The 21,558-nt window shown below is 49.1% G+C and overlaps 1 protein-coding gene across 4 annotated transcripts in view; it reads right to left on the bottom strand.

The window, feature by feature from the left end:
• Evl (Enah/Vasp-like) overlaps nucleotides 1–21,558 on the bottom strand; it is a 139,014-nt gene that overhangs the window by 79,957 nt on the left and 37,499 nt on the right. The window contains exon 1 of one of the 4 annotated variants that reach the window (XM_046426285.2): nucleotides 17,143–17,341. The exons of 2 other annotated variants lie outside the window; for them this stretch is intronic. In XM_046426285.2, coding sequence (XP_046282241.1) covers nucleotides 17,143–17,165 — 23 coding nt within the window. In that variant the 5' untranslated portion in view covers nucleotides 17,166–17,341. Of the gene's footprint in view, nucleotides 1–17,142; nucleotides 17,342–21,558 lie in introns of those variants that run through there. One more of the 4 variants, XM_046426281.2, reaches the window with a different exon arrangement.

Genomic DNA, 21,558 nt, shown 5'->3' with positions numbered 1-21,558 from the left:
TTTAATATGTACTTCTGGAGCAAGGGTTTATTGGTGATGGCGGGGTGTATTTGGGCCAAAATTTCTATTTAGCAAATGTTACATGTCATGAAAAATTAAAATATTTAAAAAAGGAGTGAGCAAAACACCTCCTTTCTACCCTAGCTTCTCAAGGCAGCTACTGTCACTAGCTTCCTGTATATTCTCTCACTATTCAACGCACATTTACAAGTGCCGTGAGCCCTCTTCCCCTCACAATTGGGCGCGCACACACTGTCCTCCCCCTTACGTGACAAGGGCTTCCTAACCCTAGGTGCTCAGATGGGCTGTCTCGGTGCATCAGGGCTAGATGTCTAGTCCAATAACCTCGAATGACATGTGACTCTGAGCACTTGGCATGTGGACAATTTGGATTGAGAAGCGATATTGGTGTAAAAATATGTACTGGACACCAAATACTTCTTATGAGAAAGTAATGTAATGGCTGGGCATGGTGGTGCATGCCTGTAATCCCAGCGACTCAGGAGGCTGAAGCAGGAGGATCTCAAGCTCAAGTCCAGCTTCAGCAACTTAGTGAGGCCCTAAGCGACTCAGTGAGACCCTGCCTTTAAATATAATACAAAAAATTTTGTACTGGATTTCTACTGGAGGGTGTGCTCTAGAGAACACCACTGGTTCCTATTTTCTGCTCTCCACTAATGCTTAATTGATTAATTTCAACCTCAGAAATGTTTTATTCTGCAAAACAAAGGCAAAACTTTCAAACAGGAGATTCTAAGTTTGGCACACAAATAAAAAACAAAAACACATGGGAAAATATAAATATATTTATAGGGTCTAAGTGTATGGAGAATTCATTTGGCAACACTCAGAATATAAGTCTAAAAATGTGACATTTAGGATATAAGTCTAATCATCTGTTATTTGCATGATGTTCACTGAGTACCTACTATGTGTTGGGCTCTTTACATTTATTACCATTATCTCCATTTTAAGTCTGAGAAAAACTGTAGCTAAGCAAGTACTTCAAGGCCACTGAGATAGTAAGCAGCAAGTGGACTACAGCTGGTGTCTGCTGTGGGAGATCTGCCCCCATCTTGCATGTTTCTGCGTGTACCACACCGTAGCTGACAAGTCCTTCAAACACATTAGGTCATGAATTCTCCAAGCCATCCTGCGAAATAAACAGGGATGTTCAATATTAAAAGTGGGTGTTCAGGCGTGGGGTCGTGACTTAGTGGTAGAGCACTTGCCTAGCATGGGTGAGGCACTGGGTTCCATACTCGGCACCACATAAAAATAAATAAATAAAATAAAGTTATGTTCATCTACAACTAGAAAATTCACACACACACACACACACACACACACAGAAAGTGGGTGTTCAACCCTGGGTGAAGGATATCTCAAGGCTGAAAATGGATAGCACTTTTTTTTTTAAATACTTAAGTATAGCACTATCTTATACCTAGGCATTCTAAAAATAATAAAAATGTTTAAGGATATCCTTTCAAATGTATCCTCTCCAGTGGGCCAAACAGAACTCTCCCCCTTTAAAAGTGATGGCCTTCGCAGGCGGGGAGTTCCGGGAGCCTGGGGAGCAGGGCCTTGCCGTTAGCAAGCTCTTCGTACCCATAGGGGCGCAGCTGCTTCCAAGCTCCTATTTCTGCACACCAGGAGGAATGTGTGAGCACGTAACAACGCCTGGACTACACAGAGTTCCACCTTGGGCACTGTCACACCCACCGTCTCATTTGCCTACCTATCGTTCTCAATTGAAAGAGGAAGGACCCAAGGCGCAGGGCAGTGGAATGGCCTTCACCCAGCTCAGCGCCACTTACAGACCCAACTAGCTGGGAACGCAGGTGGCCGTCAGGAGGGATGCAGAGAGGCACACAGGCCTGGGGTGGGGGTGGGGGGGATGAGAAGCGCCTGTTGGTGCAGACTGGGCGGACATACATGCAAAGAGCAGGAAGAGCCAGGAACTGACTCCTTCGGGGGGAATGTCCAGGTTCTGTTCAGTCAAGGTGACAGTTTTCTGGGGAGCAGATTAGCAGCCACACTTTCCTCTCTAATTAAGGGGGAAACAGTGACAGAGAACTAATCCACACGCAGAGGAAAAGGTGTAGCTTGCGTGTGGAGCAGAGCAGGCTGATCTAAGTCCAGAGGAGAAGGCAGGGCGTGAATTATGAGCGAGAAGCACGGCAGCGTTCAGAAGAGAGCCTAATCTCGTTAAAAGTGCATTAAAACAGCGCAAGCCTGGAGTCCCAGCTTCCTGAGAGGCTGAGGGAGGAGAATGGCAAGTTCAAGGCCAGTCTGGACAACTTAGTGAGGAAAAAAAAGTGCATTAAAAGTGGAGAGGGAAAAAGCACATAAAAGGAGCTGGTAAACATTCGTGGTCAGGCAGCAGGGCGCCAGAAACAGTCCCAACGCACTGAGCCACTGGCCAAGGTCGCTCCAGTGCCAAGAAACAAAGAGGCAGAAACCACTGACTAAGCTCACGTGCCGCCACACCACCTGGGACACAGCAGGGAGGAGAGCAGGTGCGGACGCAGACTGCAGGCGAGGAGGCCGCCCAGCCCCCGCCAGCCCCCCAGAGCCTAGGGTTCTGGCCTGGGTCACTCAGCAGCGCCTCAGCAGACCTGCTTCTTGTATCCACAGTGAACCTTCAAGTTATTAATTGGATTTCAGATTTTGCTTTAAGAAACCTAATGAGGGTTGGTTTAATGGTCAAATCGCCATCCTACCTGAACTGGAAAAGCTAGGAAACTGAAATTATGAGGTAAGTATATGAGTAACTGTGTTTAAAAACGCTTATCGCCTGCAGGGGCTCCGTCCCCACAACTCACTTTGAGGGGCTTTAGTGTTCTTCCTGACAGCCTTCCTCCCGTCTAGTCGCATGTTTATCTGGTGTCCTCTGGGCCTGACTGGACGAACAGACAGTCCCAACTCTTTTTTTTTTTTTTTAGTATTTTTATTTAGTTGCAGATGAACACTATCTATCTATCTATCTATCTATCTATCTATCTATCTATCTATGGTGCTGAAGATGGAACCCAGGGCCTCATGCATGCAAGGCAAGCGCGCTGACCCTGAGCCACAACCCCGCCCGACAGTCCCGGCTCTTGAGGAAAGCACCTGCTTCGGAGAGGTTAGTGTGTTCAAGAGAACCCAAAGGAAGTCACAGAGTAGCCAGGAACCCACCTTGTGAGTAACCAATGCTGTGACACACACAGTGGAACACACCAGGGCACACAGGGTCCTAAACAGTACCAGAGTCCATCCCAGACAGCTAGCCACCCGAGCGGTGGCCTCTGCTCAGAATTTAAGGCCTTCAGGGAAGTTCTAGCATTATTCTATTTGGGCTTTTTATTATGAGCATAAATTTTCCAATTAATGAGACTAGTTTATTAAAAAGAAAAAAGCTTGTGGGAGCACAGGGACAAGTATGATCTGCGTGGAGCCTGGGCCTGGTCCCCAGAATGACAGCAGCCTGGTTCAGGGCTGAGGGCCCTAGGGGCCCGGACTCCATAGGAACAGAGGGGGGCTCCATCTCGCCTGCCAGCTTGGCCATGGCTCCTGACCCTGACACGTAGGTCAGGGCATTGGCAGCCCAGCAGGGAGGAAGTCCGTCCGAACAGGGCTGCAGGACAGCCCACACCTAGCTCTCCCTGCTCCTTCCAGCACCGACACATTTTCACTCCTCCTGTCCTCTCAGTTCTCCAGGGCAGGCCAGGGTGGGGCGTCATTAGGTCTGCCGTTAGCCTGCTGGCCAGGACCAAATTCTGATGATTTTTAGGTTTGTCTCCTCAGTCGTAATTAATTTCTAACTTGCTGAGGGTGTTAATTAAACAGTACTCTGTACACAGATCTTGGCACTTATGAATAAGCAGAAGCCACTCCTCGCACACCCCTGATGGCGCTCGGTGAAGGCAGGGTCTGCACGCACTGCCTGCCCAGGTCACAGCAAGCACCGTTCCCACTCCCTTACCCATCGGAAGCGCCTCTGGGTCCTTCAGTCTGTTTTAGGGAAGCAAAGAGTGAATGCTGCCCCCGAGAGTGACGCACAGCCGTCTGAGGCTGGGATACCTAAAAAGGTTCTTTGTTGGTGTCCTCATGCTCTGTGTCTTGTTTGTGCATTTACTTTTGAAAATGTAGCTGAGGACTTGGCACGTGTGCTGGGTGCCAGCCAAGCCTGGAGCAAATGAAACAGCTGCTTTTGGCAGTTCATCAACTAGAAACTGGGGCCGATGAAGAAGCAGAGGCCGGGTGGGCGCAGGGTCTTTCTAGAGCACAGGAGAGACCGACTCTAGCTCGGGAGTGGGATGGGAAGAGGTAGGCCCTGAACTCCACGCCGAAGGCCACTGCTGGTCTCCCTTGAGCTGGAGGGAGTCGGCGTCCTACAGTTTTCTGTGTCCTCACTGAACCTTGCAGACTTGGTAGAGGGCAGCGATGGTGTCCTCTGGAGCCTTCCCTACTGTGCTCACGGCTGCCATCTCTGTGGCCTCATGTAGCCCTTACTATGTGTACAAACCTCCTGGTGTCTTTTCCTCTTCTCATGAGGACACAAGGCCCATCCTTATGACCTTGTTTGCATTTAATTATCTAAAGACCATCTCTAGGTATGGTCACCTTGGAGGTTAGGGCTTCAACTAAAACTTGGTGGGGAGACAAGTCAGTCCACACTGGTGTCCTAGGGTACCACAGTCCTCTGTCAAAACACCTAAACAGAATAGAAAACACCAACAATTTTTTTTTTTTTTTTTTGTACTGGGGATTGAACTCAGGGGCCGTTACCCACTGAGCCACATCCCTAGCCCTTTTTTATATTATATTTAGTGGCAGGGTCTCCCTAAGAGCTTAGGGCCTCACTAAATTGCGGAGGCTGGTTTTGAACTTGTGATCCTCCTGCCTCAGCCTCCCAAGCCACCGGGATTATACGCAAGTACCACCATGCTCAGCAACACCAACAATTTTGAAGATTACTGCTATGGTCACCTCCACTGGAAGTAAAAATGATACAAATTTTAGTTTGCTTTTTATTTCTCTTGCAGTTTTGTATTATTCAGGACTCTATGTGCTGTAAGTGACAGATTCTAACAAGGAAAAAATGGAATTTTTTAGTTCATACATCAAAAAAAAAAAAAGTGGTCCAAGGAGAAGCCTGGCTTAACCATTTGTCCTACCATCCCGGACGTGGAGTGCCTATAAAAACTTATGGTATCTAATATATGACGATGTAATTGTTATTTAATAATAGTATTAATTAATATAACATCTGAAAGCTCTAGACTGTGATTCCAACCTATTTTAATGCACCTGGGTCCAGTTGGCTGAAATGTTGGCAGGACTGAAGCCTGGGGCTCCTAAGCGGCCCGATGCCTGGCTGCCAGGAGAATGCGCCCTCTCCAGCAGCGTCTCTGCTCCCTCCTCCCTCTCTGCTGGCTTCATGTCACAGTGCTTCCCCTCGAGGTGGAAAGAAGGCTACCAATGACCCGATGCTGTCATGATCCTGACAGCTCCTGTGCTCAGAAAACAATGGCATCTTTCCTCACAGCTCTGGTCCAAGTCCTAGACAGTCCCAGATGACAAACCTGCCTCCACACCAGTCATCACAGCCAGGGGATCGAGTCTTGGCCTGGCCAGGCCTGTGTCATGGGCCACCGGAGGGTGTTGGGAGGGGTGAGGGCCACATGGGCCACATGACGATGGGGGCTTGCTGTGGAATGGAATGCTAGTCCCCCTCTATCCACTCGTCTCTACCCCCACGGCAGGCAAAACTGTCTTCTAGAAATGACACTGCTAGTCTATCAGACAAACGGGCGTGGGAAACCGACACGGAGGCCTTTCTAACCCTTGTTTGTGAATACCTTGCTGCCAGAGCAATTCCACCCTCTCTGTGCCTGTGGCCCGTGCTGAGGGCAAATGCCTCAAGGAAGGAGGTCAGGATGCTGGAGCTCAGCTCAGCCCTCTCCTGTGTCAGTCAGTGTGCCACACCAGTGCCACCTAGAGTAGCTACATCAGTAGGATGACACATTAGAAACTCCTTTTTTTTAAAAAAAAAGGAAAGCAAAAGCAGAAACCAGATGGCCACATCCGAGGGAATGAGTGGCGGGAAGAGGGGAAACCAATGCATACACTGCTGAATGAAACCTGCAGTTCTGGAATTCCTTAAAAAATTTCTTTCTGCCAGGGATGTGTCAGAAAAACAAAATAAACTGCCTTACCAATCCAGAGTGGGGTGCGATACCATAAATGGAATGAACATGATTTCTGATTTTCTAGATGAGTGACTTCACGAAATTCCAAAAATAAAAAAAACAAAAAACCAACAATACACAATCTAGAAAGAACATTCAAGGCACACACAAAAAAGTCTCATGAACTTTTCCAGTCTCAGAGCCTGCCTGGCCGGCGCAGGGCCCTGCCCTGGGTTCCAACCAGTCCCCAGCACTGCAAACTTTTTTTTTTTTTAGTTTTAACACACCAGTTATAGAACCCAGAGACCCGGAAGGCAACATGCAGTCACTCATCCCACTGTTAGCTCCTTCTAATAAACTGGTGTGCTGTGCTAGATCCTAGGATGGAAATGACCTTGGTGAATAACAATTTTAAAAAACAACTTCAGGTTTTCAGTTTAGAAAGCATTTCTGCACAACAATCATACTTTCCCTCACAACAGCCCCATTTTGCAGAAAAGGCAAGGAAAGAAGAAATGATCCACCCCACTGCACACACTGGGAGAGGAGACTTGGACCCTGCGCTCGTCTGCTACCTGCCATTCACAGGCGACCTGAAGACTCCCCAGCTTCTCCAAGCCCAGGCCCAGACTCCCCCTCTGCTGCAGCAGTGTTCTCCAGAGCGCAAACTCAGAGGGTCCCTCGTCACATGTGGGGAGAAAGGAGGAAGATTCCACCTGCGAGGCTTCTGGGAGCCTGGGCTACCACCACCATCCTTTGGGGGGGTCCTCTAACTGACCACAGGATGCCCCCACCCCTGGCGTCTGGAAGGGGCTAAGACAGCAATCAGAAGCACAGGTTCCAGAGGCAGCAGGCCTGGGGTCCAACTGTGGCTCTGTGACGTGGACCATGCTCACACACCTGGCCGTCTCAGGTCCTTCACCTGTGAAACGGGTCTGACAGTAGCGGCTGCTCACAGGGCTTACCACACACGGGGCCGGCAGGTTCAATGAGCACAGCCAGGTTTCAGTAAGCATGAGCTGGTCAACGATTCAACAGAACATTACCAAAACAAAGACTGTGGGACCTGACAGGTTTTCTTAGTTTCACAAAATTAGGGTGGGAGATGGCTGTGTTTATTTATTTTTTTTCCCCTTTTCTTTCAGTTAAGATACTTAGATGCAGCTGCAAGCAGTGTGACTTTGAGAAAGTGATTTAGCCTCTCTGAACCTAGGGTGCCTCTTAGGTTAAGGTTAAATGGTGACAATAATGTAACCACAGGTCTGGAATCTGTGCTCTGAGCACTGCTCGCAGGCTTCTGTGGGCATCAGATGTGAGAACCAAAGTGCCTGGAACACAGCGGGTGCTCCTGCACATGGTTTCCTACTAAGAATTAGAAACCACATTGATAGATTTAAAACGCCACATGCATTTCTACTAACACAACACTTTCTGTAAATATCTATAGCTTTGAAAACCTACACACAGCCTGTTTGGGCCTTCCCATGGATCTACTGTCCACGCATAGGTCTCGCTCACTAGATTTAGTGTCTCTATCAAAATCCCAAAAGGGGGCTGGGCTTGTGGCTCAGTGGTAGAGCACTTGCCTAGCACATGGGAGGTGCTGGGTTCAATCCTCAGCACCACATGTAAATAAATAAATAAGTAAATAAAATAAAGGTATTGTGTCCAACTACAACTAAAAAAATATAAAAAAAATAAAAAAGTCCCCAAAGGCCTTCATGCTTAAGAAGGTAGCAATGGTCCCCTTTTGCCATTTCTTCTTCTAGGACCTACAATAAGGACTGGTGTGTGGCAGGAGAGTAATGTGTGTAAGAAGGAAGGGGAAGGTACCAGGGAATGCAACTGGCTAAATTAATCATTATATTATGTGTATGTACAAATATATAACAACAATTCCCACTGTTATGAAAATATGCCAGAATTGTTCCTACCTCAAGTGACCCTCAATCTGGTTAAGAAAACAGGACTGAGAAAAAAAGATTAGATAACATCTTCTACACTTAAGTGTTGCATGGAGTCTAGGAAGAAAGAAACATATGGCTCTAGAGGTCAGGAGATGTTCCCTGAAGAAGACGGTGTGCACAGAGGTAGGTTTTGGAGGATTTTAGCTGGAAAAAAACAAAGGTTTAGGATGGGGAGCAAAGTGCTCGTGCAGATTCCTGACACAGCAGATCCAGGGCAGAAAGAGGTGTGCGTCCTGGGAGCTCAGTTGTAAGAGAAAGGGCGGGCAGGCCAGGAGGGCTTCAGGGTGGACACACAGGGCTGCCCCGGCAATGGACAGAGTTCTACTTCACAGGTTGGGAAAGGACGGTCACCAAGGACCGCGTGCTTTGGAGCATCGGGGTGGACCCATGCCTCTCACTCTCACATTCTTTGAAGCAAACTGCAGGCAAAACGAGCAGTTCTCACTTGGTTCATACCAAGGATGTGACAGCCACAATGTCCCAACAGAGCATTCCAGGTAACCAAGGAGAACTTCATCAGCTGTAGCCAAGCTACAGTGTCTGCCTCCACCTTGCTGAGGAGGATCTTCTCCACCAAGTTGTGGGTAACAAAAGCGCAGGCTCCCCGCTGCGGCTCTGGAAGCACTCCAGGTGCCACTGACTCTGAAAGCATGGCTTTCCAAGGAGAGGAACCCCACCACTGGGGACAGGCACGCCTTTAAGTCATCGTTTGCTTGTTGTCCTACTCGCGGAGATACCTCCTATCCCAGCTTCGACCCACCTCCTCCCTCTTCTCCAGAAGGCTCTATTTTGACTTACTACACAGCTGTCTGACCTACCAAATGTGAAAATGAATGACAGAGGGACTTCTGAAGAACCAGGCTGGGGGTCCTGCAAGAGGCAGCGTTTCCCTGCCCCTGGACCTCCTTCCTGGAGCCCTGTGCTCCTATGGCTGAGGGCGCTCATCAAGGGTGGCAGAGCTCCAGGTTCTCACGTTTCCTCCAGGGTCTCATAACCAGCGAAAGCAGCGTCTTCTCTCTTCCAGGGGTCGGGCTGCCGATGGTGGAAGCGGGTTAGTCTCAAAGAATGCACGTGAGACCACCGCCTGCATCCAGCAGGCTCTGAACAGGCGGACTGAAGTGAGAGCAACCCCTTGTGCTTGTACACGACTACAAAGTGAACTCCTGAGATCCAAATGGCCAGCCACAGAGGTACCAGGTCCAAGACTTAGGACGAGCACGCACTCTGGACCTGACGCTGAGGTCTGCTTCAGCCACATGCGCAACATGCCTGGCTCAGTGCCTCAGGAGGCGCCAGCTGAATTCAAAAGCACACGGGGTAGCACCTTTCTCTTTCTAGTGCGCTAGACTTTCCAAAGTTGAACACGGCCCCCCTAACTTTCTGAACCACATCTCTCCAAACTAAATACTTCTATTTTCGGTGGAAAAACGAATTTTAGTCAATTTTCCATTCTGTGCCAACATACCTGAGAAAAAACAACTTAAAGGGGGAAAGTTCTGTTCGCCCACAGCTTCAGAGGTTTCAGTCCACGGGCACATAGCTCCATTGCTTTCAGGCCTCTGTCCTGGCAGGGGAGCACACAGAGGGGCAGAGCTGCGCGCTGGGGAGAAGAGAAAGGAGCTGGGACAAGACATGCCCTCAAAGGCGCACCGCTGGTGATCTCGTTCCTCTGATGAGCCCCCACTTTCCAAAATATCCACCACCTCCCAAAATTCCACTAAATTATGAATCCATCAATGAATTAATCCAAAGAGAGGTCAGAGTCCTCCTGATCCAGTCGCCTTCCAAGGGTCCCATCTCTGGACACTGCTGTCTTGAGGATCAAGACTTCAACACATGCAATTTTGGGGAACATTTCAGATCCAAACCACAGCAACCAAGTCTCAGTGAAGTTAAGTGACTTATCTAAAGCAGCACAGCATCACCAGAACCTAGAGCTGCTTGGTTCCCAGGCTTGGGTTCTTCCTATAGCGCCTAACTAAGGGGTGCAGAGTCATCAGTAGAGCCTTAAAAATGCACCCTCCAGGGCCTCACCTCCTCAGTGTCTGCACTCAGGAACTCTGAGGGATGCGCGGGCAATGTGCCCTCCCAGGTGAGATTCAGTACACAGAATTTTGAAGATAAGGTCACTCCTGACAGCTCTTCAGTGGCTCCTCCTGCTGTCTAAGAGAACCCCATGAAGGCACCATAACAGCTGTCGGAAGGGCTCTCGGCAAATATCTAGCTGCTTTCCCTCACATGTGGCACCCATCCAGTGGAGCCCAGACCGGCTCAGTGGACACTCACCTATTAAGCCAGACTCGGGGAAAGATGAGAGATGACACGGAGGACTGCTGTGGACCCAGAGTGTAGGCAGCGTAGACCCAGACCCACTGGGACCCCAGGGGACGTGTCAACACTTGGTGGTGGGCTCTGGCAGTATTATCACAGCCAGAGAGGGCTACAGTCCATTTGTCAACTGCAAGGAACTTGCTTCATGTCTCAGATGAGCAACTCTGTGTGCCAACCCAGCCACCATACTGACTCTCTGCTGGCTGGCCACACCATGGGTATACTGTGTCGCACGCTTCTTCCCAGGGCTGACTCTGGCACTCTTTCTGAACACCAAGAGGCAGGGGGAGAGGAGGCGGGCCCTGTCCTTAGGGTGTTTGACCTTCTTCCTGGCTCCTGTGTACTTCTAGTCCAGGACAGGGCCTACGGGGTGTTCTGCTATTGGTGGTGGACTTACTGGGTCTGTACTAAAGCCAGGACCTTGCCACTTGCTGTGTAGAGTAATCTCACCGAAGCACAGAAACTCCTGAGATGAACAACGGCTCCATTTTGCAGAGCGGGAAAATGGAGCACAAAGAACTTCGGCAGCTTCCCGGGACAGGGCGAGTGGACGCAGAGCCTTCAGCCTCAGCACTGCACGGCAGTGAGCAGGCTCCTAGACAATGGACTCCTGAGGGCCAAACGCTTTCACCAGTAACGGAGTAAACTTCAGGGCAGAGCCTGTCACCAGGCTGGAGAAAGGAAGACGAACTAAGCCTGTGCCCTTCACAGGCTGTGACAAGGCCGCCGGGGGTTTGACCAGTTGAGGTGCGGACAGCACACACGGCACCTGGGCTCCGGCCTCCACTCCTGCCCTCCCATCCATGGCCTCTCCAAGGCCCACCCCACAGCGCCTCCTGAAGTCTCCATAGCTCTCTTCTGGCCCAGTGCGTGGACTCTCTCCCCTGCTCTGCTGCTGGCTTCACTTTGGCTCCCCGGCCCCAGGCTTTTGGCCCCCAGAGGACAGCGAGTCCTGGGGGTGGACTCCTGGTACATTTCGACAGTGGCTTATTTGCAGTAGCTGTTCCGGAAACATCTGTTGAATGAATGGTTATCCTAATGGCAGAAGAGTTCAAAGAGCCGGACTCAGAGCTTTCAGAACTGGCAGGGATGGAGAGATTCTACACCTACCCTAGGTGGCTGGGAGACTCATGGACCAAGGCGATACTCTTGGAGGCTCTGGGACGTTCCTCTGGGCAATGTGCCCAGGGATGTCCCCTCCTCTGGTTTGGTTTGGTTTCTAGCCCAGGAGACTGCTAGCACACTAGCAAGGAGTGGGGATGTCACAGCAAGTGGCTTCTCGACCAGCCAAATACTCAAGAACCCCAGACACGAAGCAGACACTGCAGCGCTGCCACCCTTCCTTCTTCTACAGAGGTGGCCACGGCCAAGAGGAACTGTGACTTACTCCTGGTCACAGCTTTTACATCTCCACTGTAAGCACAGAAGCCCATTCTTCCAACTCCAGATCGACAACACTGCCTTTCTTTGAGAAAAACTATAAGACACGTTCAGTAAAGGGGGACAGAGGGGCACCTTCTGCTCCGCCACCCCAGCAGCCAACTGATTTCCCACAATAGTGTTTTGCTCGTGCTCGTTGGGCTCTGGCAGAACTCACGTCCCCGGAGCCCGCCGGCCCTCCCTGGTCCTGCTCTCTCCTTCTCCATTCTGGCCTACCTCTCCCACAGGTGCTCCTACTGCCACCAAGCATAGACGAGGTTAAAATCTACAGTGTAGACGGTGACATGTGAGCTGACAAAAAATAAGGCTGAGTGAGGGGAAGGGGTACCCACTGTGGAGAGGGGCGTGTTCAAAGAGGTCAGGGCACATCTGAGCCAAGGCCTAACAGGGAGGCAGGAAGCCCCATGGAGCAGCGGGGGCTCCAGGAGGACAGAGTGGGCCTTCAGGAGAGTAAGAGAATGGAGCAGGGCAGGATGGCAGAGCTAGAGGGCAGGAGTTGTCCCCAATGGCTGGGGAGACTGGGAGGGTCAGGGGTAGGAAATGGTCGCTGAGCCGGAGATGCCATTAGGCCCCAGCAGTGACCTTGAACTCAAGTGAGTAGAGTGACATGTGGGACCAGAGCTGGGACAAGGTCTGGGTGGACTCTGCTCGCATTCATGAGGCCTGGAAGGGGTTAAGGCCACAGGCAGTGTCTGTTCCCTGCCCAGCCCCAGTGCCTCTCCTGTTGGCCTGGGCCACATTTCTCCGCCCAGTATGAAGGGCAACATACCTAATATCAAAACGTGTCTAATATCAGCTTACTCAAGGGGTGACAGGAAAAGGGGTCCCTGGAAGACAGGAGGCACTGAGCTGGCCTGGGCTCTTGGCACTGGCCCAGGCGGGTTGCACAGGACTTGAAGACCTGGGTCCTCCCATGCCACTCACTCCAAGTCTTCAATATTCCAGTGAAAGGGCGAGAAAAATTCTAACAGTCTGGAGACCAGATATAACTATGAATTAATAAAGAATGAGAGTTAGTTGGAGTTTGAACTGCAACCATTCCCTAATAACATTTTTGCTTAAAAATAAAATAAAACAAAACATACTCAAAATAGTTACTTCCATTTTCATGTGACTGACACATTCCAACTGTAGATTTTAGATCTTGGAGCTGGTGTGCCACATTCTTCTGGAAATATATTAGAATAAATCAAGTACTGGAATTCTGAAAAAGTTCTGTGATTTGAGTTCCATACTCCCATGAGGGATTATGGCAAAAAAAAAAAAGTGTTTAAAACTCAATTTTGAGGGGCTTGGGTTGTGGTTCAGTGGTAGAGTGCTTGCCTAGCACATGAGAGGCACCAGGGTTGATCCTCAGCCCCACATAAAAATAAATAAATAAAAAAAATAAAGGTATTGTGTCCATCTGCAACTAAAAAAAAATTTTTTTTTTAAACCTCAATTTTGTCCTTGTAAGGGAAAGCTGTCACTGTTCTGGGTGTAGGGGTAGAAGGAAAGTGACGTGGTGTTTGTTTCACAAAGCCTCAGAGACAGTCTCTGCAGTGTGTGGTAATGGGCAAATGCTAACTTAAAATCACCCATTCAGTGCATGGCTTGTTTAAGGCTGATTTTTAAAAAGGCAAAAACACCTTAACACCACAAACACATAAAAGTAAAAAATAAAAAGCCGAAAACAGAAGTGACCGCTATCTATCGTGACGGCCAGCTCAACAGCTCGCCTGACACTGTAACAACGCTGTTGTGTCAGTGGCAGGCCAGAGTCCCCTAGCCAGCTGGGAGGTGCTGGCCGCTTTCTCTGGCTCTCCAGGAACTGCAGCTCTATGGCTGGGGACCCAGGCAGCAGAAGACCACCTCAGACCACCTCTAGAACATGCTCCCTGGCACAGCCTCCTTAGGAGAATGGGGGCCAGGGCTGAGCAGCCTCCCGCAGGCCCTGCTGGACTGGGCAGCCTCGGCACCCGCTTGCGTCCACCCTGAGAGGCAGAGAGCTGCCCACTTTTCAGTCCCGGAGGCCTGATTAGAGAGAACTGCTGATTCAGACCCACTATGTGTCAAGCAGTTTAAACACCACGGAAACAAAGTTAAAAACAGGATTCACCAAAGCTCTCGAGGAATTCACAGTGCACCCGGAAGGATGGCATGAAAACGTGGCGCATCTAAAGGAGGCATCCTTTAAAAATGAACCTGACCCTGCTTAGAGCTAGTGTACCTGTGGAGTGTGTCCATACAGGAGGTCTGAGAACACCTGACTGAACTGCCAGTCTAACAGGACTGTCAGATTCGAGTAGAAAAGACAGCTAGAATTTAGAAAGCTCACATGACCCCACTGGATTCTAACACATTACAGATTTTCTGGGCAAGAATCACTATCCATTTTTCTTTTTTCTTTTCTTTCTTTCTTTTTTGAGAGAGAGAATTTTAATATTTATTTTTTAGTTTTCGGCGGACACAACATCTTTGTTTGTATGTGGTGCTGAGGATCGAACCCGGGCCGCACGCATGCCAGGCGAGCGCGCTACCGCTTGAGCCACATCCCCAGCCCTATCCCATTTTTTAATTGAGAAAACTGACACCAAGAAAGATCAAGAGACTTGCCAAGCCCACAAAGGCAGGGCACCAGGACCATACACCAAGTTCTCTGACTGTGGTCTCACTATTTCTTTCTCTTGCTCTGCAATATGTCCCCAGGAGAATGAGGGGCTGTCCATCTGACTTGGCCATAGTTTAGCTCTTATGAGCATGCCTGGCTCTGATTCACTGCCAGAAGGGATGCCACTCAGATTCAAGCAACCTCAGATCAAAAAGATTTCAGAAAAAAAAAAGAAAAGAAAGAAAGAAAGAATCAAACAAACTACCCCTGTACTGAACATGCACAGACTTTTTCTTCCCTAAACAATGCGGCATTATAACCACTTAGGGAGAATTTGCATTGCATTAGGTGTTACAAGTCATCTAGAGATGACTTAAAGTATGCAGGAGATGTGAGAGGTCAGGTGCACACCCCACATCATTCTGTACGGGGACTTGAGCATGTGCAGAGTTTGGCACCTGCAGAGTGCTGGAGCCAACGCCTGTGGATGCCAGGAGACCTCTGTACTCCACCTGCCTCTTCCTGCTCTGATTCCTTCCACACCTCTTCCTCCACCTGGCCTTTGCCTCAAACCTCTCATCTCCATGACAGTCAATTTGCCTGCCTTTCCTAGGCCAGATGCACTCCAAGTCTAGTCCCAGACCTGCATCATCAGAGTCACCTAGGAACTTGTTGAAATAGATTCTCGACCTCCACCTCAGACCTATAGCATCAGAAATTCTGAGAGAAGAGCCCAGCACTCTGAGTTTTAACAACTCTCCAGGGATTCTGCTGCATGCTAGGGCTTGAGCAAAGTTAAAAAGCTATGCTCCTCTACAGACCCTGTGTTGTCCCACCACGATTACCTGGCCCCAAGGCATGCAAACCCTGTGACTAACGAACACCCTTTGCCCAGTAACCATGCAGAAGCTACAAAATGTAATCTCATTCGCAAACTTCTTCAGAGCCAGCTGGGCAGATGCTGAGCAGGGGACAAGAGACCTCCCATCTCTGATCTACTTTCCATAACGAAGCTCCCACTTGCTCAGTGGCTTTAGCCCAGCCTGCTTCCACCTCATCAGACCAAGCTCTTGGTTCTGGGGCCAGGAGCCACCACAGTGGGAGTGGGTTTGTTCACACATGTCCCTCTTCCCTGACTATGAGATGTAATGAAAGGGCTCGGGATGGCTCAGGCATCCATCTGAAGTGGATGCCAACCAGAAGAGATGAACTCCACCACCTGACTTCTCACTACCATTTACAGAACCTTTCTGTGACCTGCACAAGGATATGGAGGCTGGTGCTGAAACCAAGGCTCCTGATTCACTCCTAAGGTCTGACCTATCACAACATGCCAGGGATTAAATAAATTCCTGTCAGGTATCTGATGGAGTGTTCCTACACAGTAAGTATGGTCACCTTGCAAGGGTGTGGGCCCCATGCCACCAGGGCATGTTGCCACATGGAAAGAATTTTCTTTTCATAGCCCAGCCTTCTAGAAATAACACAGGACATGCTCTGAAGCAAAGGCTAACTTTCTGGACCCAAAGTATCAAGTTTGCAGAAGAGAGTGGGGATAAGTTCCAGAGCTCAACTATCCTTGGCGGAAACTGTGGACCCTCTCATCTATTCCAGGTTGGCTCCAAGGGGTCTAGTCTTCTCTTACAAATAAGGAAGGTGGTTCTTGTCTTCCTCTTTCAACGACTATTAGAGTAACATTTGAAGGGGACATAAAGGCCCATCAAAGTGGCACCTAGGTCCCACACACTCTTTGCCTATCAATAAGGTGTTTTTACTCAGTTCTCAGATGCACAGAAAGGTTATTTCAAACATGCAAAGCTGCCAGAGGTCAGAAACACACACACATATTTTCTTGTCCATATGCTCCAAGAGGCAGAAATAGACACAAGAGCCATCTGATTGCCCTCCTGTTCCACCTCCTTAATTTTCATTTCTTAGAAACTATCTCTCCTAGAAGGTCCCTTCCCACACTCATGCCCAGGGATAGATTCCCAGAGAAGAGATGGAGGAAAACAGAAGGAATGAGATTCACAAAAGGCCTAATTGGGAACATTAATGACTAGAGCAGCTGAAAGCTTAGGAAAGCCAGGAAGGACCCCGTTAACAAAACACCACCAGGGCACTTCTCAGAGAGCAGCCCAGCCACAAGCTGGCCATTAACAACAATGACAGACCCATCCACATCAAATCTCAACTCTGCGGTGGACTTGAAGAATCCTCACTTTCACTGCTCCAAGGCTTTTTTTTTTTTTCCAAAGAGAAGCAGACTGCAGGAGTTTGACAAAGGAAGAAAAACAAAAGATAGCAAGAGACTCTTGTTCTGGATAAACAGTTGCTGTTCTGTATTCCTAACTCTATGCCAGCAAGAGCAGCTCAAACGAGGCACAAGGTGGGGTCCTCCACAAATTTACACATGATCAAACCGATTATCCATGCTGCTTTCTGCATGCAGTAAACACACGGACCTGCATCACCGCTGCACCTCCCACCCCCACATGGGGATAACCCCTCCAAATGCAGACAAGAATCCTTCTTATTGTGAGAACCAGCCGGAGCCTAAGCTGTCATTACACAGCAAAAACCCAGCGAGAACAAAAACCCAGCAGCAGACTGATGTAGAAAACCGAGAACATACCTGAATTCCTCAAATGCAAACATGACCTAGCCAGAGACAGTCTCCTCAGATTGTATGGTGGCCTTTCTGGTGCGGAGGACAACCATTTAGTCAGTCAGATGGTGAGAAGTGCAGAATACAGAGGCGGGGCTTCCACACCCCCCTGATATTCCAAAGTGAAAGGCTTTCTGCAGACAGGGGCCTGCAGCCTCCAGCTCTGCCAGCTGCTGACAAGCGGCAGCTAGAAACCATGTGATCATTCCAGCAAGGCTGATTAATGCAGCGTGTGCTTAGGCTCCAGGCTGGGAGCTGCGTTAGTCTAGAGAAATAAGTCGAACCCAGGGCACGCCTGGATCTGGGTAAGTCACCTGACGCTTCCCACCCTTGCTTGAGTTGTATGGGGGGAGAAGGTGTAAGGGGAGGAGAACGTAGCCTGTTCCACTGTCATCTCCTAACCCCCCATCTTCCTGTGGCTGTTGCTGCTACAGTGTCCAGGCATGACCTGCGTCCTATCTGAGCCCTGTATGGGGGTAGCCCAGCTACGGTTCACAGAAAGCCAGCATACTGAATGTCGCCCAGATCCTGTATTTCACCATTCCACTACAGAACACTATTTTAGCACAGACATAAAAGCTGCTTTAGAATCGCCAAAGTCACAGTCCATGCCCACCACTTTACCATGGCTACCCATGACCTTGGAGGTCCAGTGTGATTAGCATCTCATTTTCTTGAATATTTATTGACTGCATATGTACCAGGCTCTCATCAATTCCTTGAAGTACAAAAATTGCTGTAATAATTGTAGAACAGAAGTTAAGGAAAAGGAAACAAGATGTCAGCCAAAAAGAGAGATGTGTTCGCCAGCCTGTGAAGACCAGGCTGGCAGGTCCGGCAGGAAGGACAGCCTTGGGCATTTGGATGCAAGTCTTTATTTAATAAGGGAGACCGATCTCGAATAAAACTTTGTGTGTCACTCAACTATTTCACAAGTATAATCAGTCACTGGTTGTGTTCCTCCCTTGGACTGTCCCACGTTATGCCTTGTTCAGTCCTGGTGGCAAGCTGCCACATGACCACCATGGCTGCCACCTCTCCAGGAGCCTGACCTCTCCCAGCACAGTCGGTGGCTCTCTCCTCTGCCAGGACTGCAGCCTTGCAGCATACTGCCTGCCTCCCGCACCCAGCGAGGGGCTCCCTGAGGTCAGGGTGTTCACTGAGGCTCACTTTTGCTTTCGTGTACCTGGAACCATGCGAGACAAAAAGGAATACTTCAGAAAGCGTTTGTGGAACCAACTCTGCCGGCCATCAGGGAGGAGAGCAATCAAGCCCACGTGCTCATGAGAGCACTCTTCCTGTCATTACTCCTGTCTCCAAAAGGACTGGAGGCCCAGAGCTGCACTGGGAGAAAGGCAGGGAGGAGGGCCAATGGGGGGATGATGAGCGGGACCCATCAACTAACGGACCCAAATACCTTCCGCAAAATTCCTGACAAGCCTCTGCCTGAGACCCTCTGCTAGAGGGCAGCTTCCTGGCCGAACCACGCTCTACCAGAGAGCAAGGGGGATCCTGAGTCATTAAATAACCCAGTTTTAAGTCCCAGACCTGCCACTAACTCTGTGACGACTAGTGAGCTGCTAAAGTTCCCCGAGCCTCAGGTTCCCCAGAGGTGGAACAGCAGTAGCATAGGCACCACCCGTGCCTCTCACCCAGAGCGGCTTCCACAACCCAAAGGCAGGAGTGTGAAGTTCTTTTTTTTTTTTTTTTTTTTAAATAAAATATCTATTTTTCAGTTGTAGGTGGACACAATCTCTTTATTTCATTTTTATGTGGTGCTGAGGATTGAACCCCGTGCCTCACGCGCGCTAGGAGGACATGCTACCTCAGAGCCATGACCCCAGCCCCAAGAGTGTGAGGCTCTTATCAAGCACAGTTAGGTAAACATTCTTCACCATCTTTATCATAACACGGTCATCTTTATCATAACACGGTCTCTCGCTGGACAGCTCTGATGACTGGAGGGCTCATCTTCATGGTGAGGCCTCCTCTCCTAGGAAGGGTCTGGTCACTGGTAGCTCGTTTTAATGGGGGAGGGGAGGGAGGTATTTCTGACTTGTGATTGTTGGGTTAAGGAAAAATACCTTTATCATATCTATATATTAATCCCCTGATCCCTTGGTATCTGTGAGAAATTGGTCCCCCCACAGATATCAGAATCCACAGCTACTCAAGTTGCTCATGTAGAGTGTTTGCATTTATCTCCACACATTCTCCCGTATACTTTAAATCATCTCCAGATTACTTACAATTCCTAATGCTGTGTAATCACAACGTAAAGAGCTGCCACACAGTATTGTCTAAGGAATACTGACCAAAGCGCGGGCGCATTTCCCCCCAGTGCTTCAGTATCTTCCCTCCATGGCGGTTGAATCTGTAGGTGTGGAAGGCACACTGTGTGTGTGCTTTTACATATTTGCATGCATGTACACATGCAGTCACTGTTCTAAGTCCTAGGTTAAAAAAGCAGTACAGACCACCCATGTCTAAAGAAGAGCAATTCTCCCAGACCAAATATAATTATATGATGTTCTCATTTATTAAACTACTTGGCAATAGCCAAGAGACAGGGAAAGGAGTGGCTAGAAATCAACTACGCACATTTCTGGTGGGGAAGGAGGCACCACTGCATCCCCTTAACGGTTTTCCACAGCCTCTGGCCAGGGCTACCAAATGGCAGACACTCCACAGTTACTCTGACTGATGGGCTTGCTGGTTGCTGTAACACAAAAGCCTTCCCCTTGGCATGCTCTGCAAGTCCTGGAAGCAGCAGCAGTGGTCTTGACCCCTAGACATCTGGTATGGTTGGGCATCAGGTACGTGAGGTCAGGTTAGGGTAGCAGAGGTCCAGTGGGATGGAGGACCTCTAGACCCCGAACGCAAGATTCTCCTCTTGCAGGGCTAGTTATACCTTGCAGAGCTATTCATAAGGTCCTGGTAGGGGGCAAAACTGGCACAAAGGCAAAAAGACAAATCCCAGCACCAAGTGTATTTTAGACATAATTTTCTAAGAGAGATCCCCTAAATCACTAATAAGGAAACAGTGTGGCTAAGCAGCTGTCCAACATCAGACAGCTCTAAGTGGCAGAGCAATGACTTAGACCTGGTCAGTCTAACTCTACCAATGGTCCAACTGGCTCAGGCTGCCTCCAGAAAGAAACTTACTCAACAGGCTATCAGGCAGCCAGCGGTCCCAACGTGGAGCTGGGTCACTGGTCTTTTCGGGCTATTTCATCCAGTTGGCCTGGTTAATTCCCAGATTTCATGGTCAGCTGAGACCTCTAAAGGCTGAAAAGCTATCTGAAGCGCCCAGAAGTAGGGTAGAAACTCAGGCTGACGTGCACTGGACCCCATGAGAAGAGGAGCCTGCTTCAAAAGACTGCCAGATCTGTGACCACTTGATCTGGTGACATCAAAGTGTCAGGAGCAGAAACCTAAGAGAAGGTCCAGGACTCCTAACGGTCCATGTCTCATCCAGAATAGTGCCCCAAAAGGTACTTCTGTGACCACACAATATTGTTTTAAAAAAAGGAGGAGGAGAAGTCATATCAGGTCATCTACCAAAGACTCAAGGCTCAGACATGCACATTCCTACACTGGGACTTAATTTTCCTCTGTATCATGAAGTAATGGCCAGGCGTTATCTTTTTTAGCCTTTTATTTTTTAAAATAACACTTCCATGGAACCCTAATATAAAAAAAAAAAACTGATAAAAGTAGAAAGGTCCAGAGTGAAAAAGGAGGAGGGGTCCTACAGTAAGGATCCCCCTGTCCACCAGGGATGGGCCCAGACCCAGCCTTGAAGACACAGCCAGCGTGATTCTGGTAGTCCCTGTCAGCACTGCGGCCCAGGGGCTGTCCGCACTACAGATCATCACATTCACCCTGGTGAATCCAGATCCCCTTCCTCTCTCTACTCTCATTTTTAAGAGTAAATGCCTCCTGGCTGGTCCCTGCTGTCATAGCTGAGCTCTCTTCCACAGTCCTGGACGTATAAACTGCCCAAGCCCAAGGCTTCTTAAAGAAGCAAACATGATACACTGGTACAAACACGAGCTCTGACGGGAAATGTCCCTAGATCCCTGATTTCGGGGAGCTAAATGAGAATACTTTAAACAAGCGGCCTCAGCTTAACACATACTTTAGTTTTGCAGAGTAACATGTTTTCCCATGTAAAATGGTCAATTTTTCAAGAAAGTGAGCTTAGGATCTGTTGGGACTAAATCTCCTTACAGTTTCCTTGGAGGTGGACAAGTCGAGAGTTAGAGACCTTTGATGTCCTGTGGGTTGGACTTGGCAACCAATATTTCCTCATCCATTCTTTAAACCTGTAGGCACACAGCCATGATGTACGTGCTGCAAAATAAGAACTGAGTCTAAGAA

Source organism: Marmota monax, unplaced genomic scaffold (assembly GCF_021218885.2).
Source record: "Marmota monax isolate L192 unplaced genomic scaffold, Marmota_monax_Labrador192_F-V1.1 WCK01_AAM20220418_F8-fsc00183, whole genome shotgun sequence".
Classification (NCBI taxonomy): Eukaryota; Metazoa; Chordata; class Mammalia; order Rodentia; family Sciuridae; genus Marmota; species Marmota monax.
Note: the sequence above shows the minus strand (reverse complement) of the source record. Positions and strands in the feature narration are given on the sequence as shown.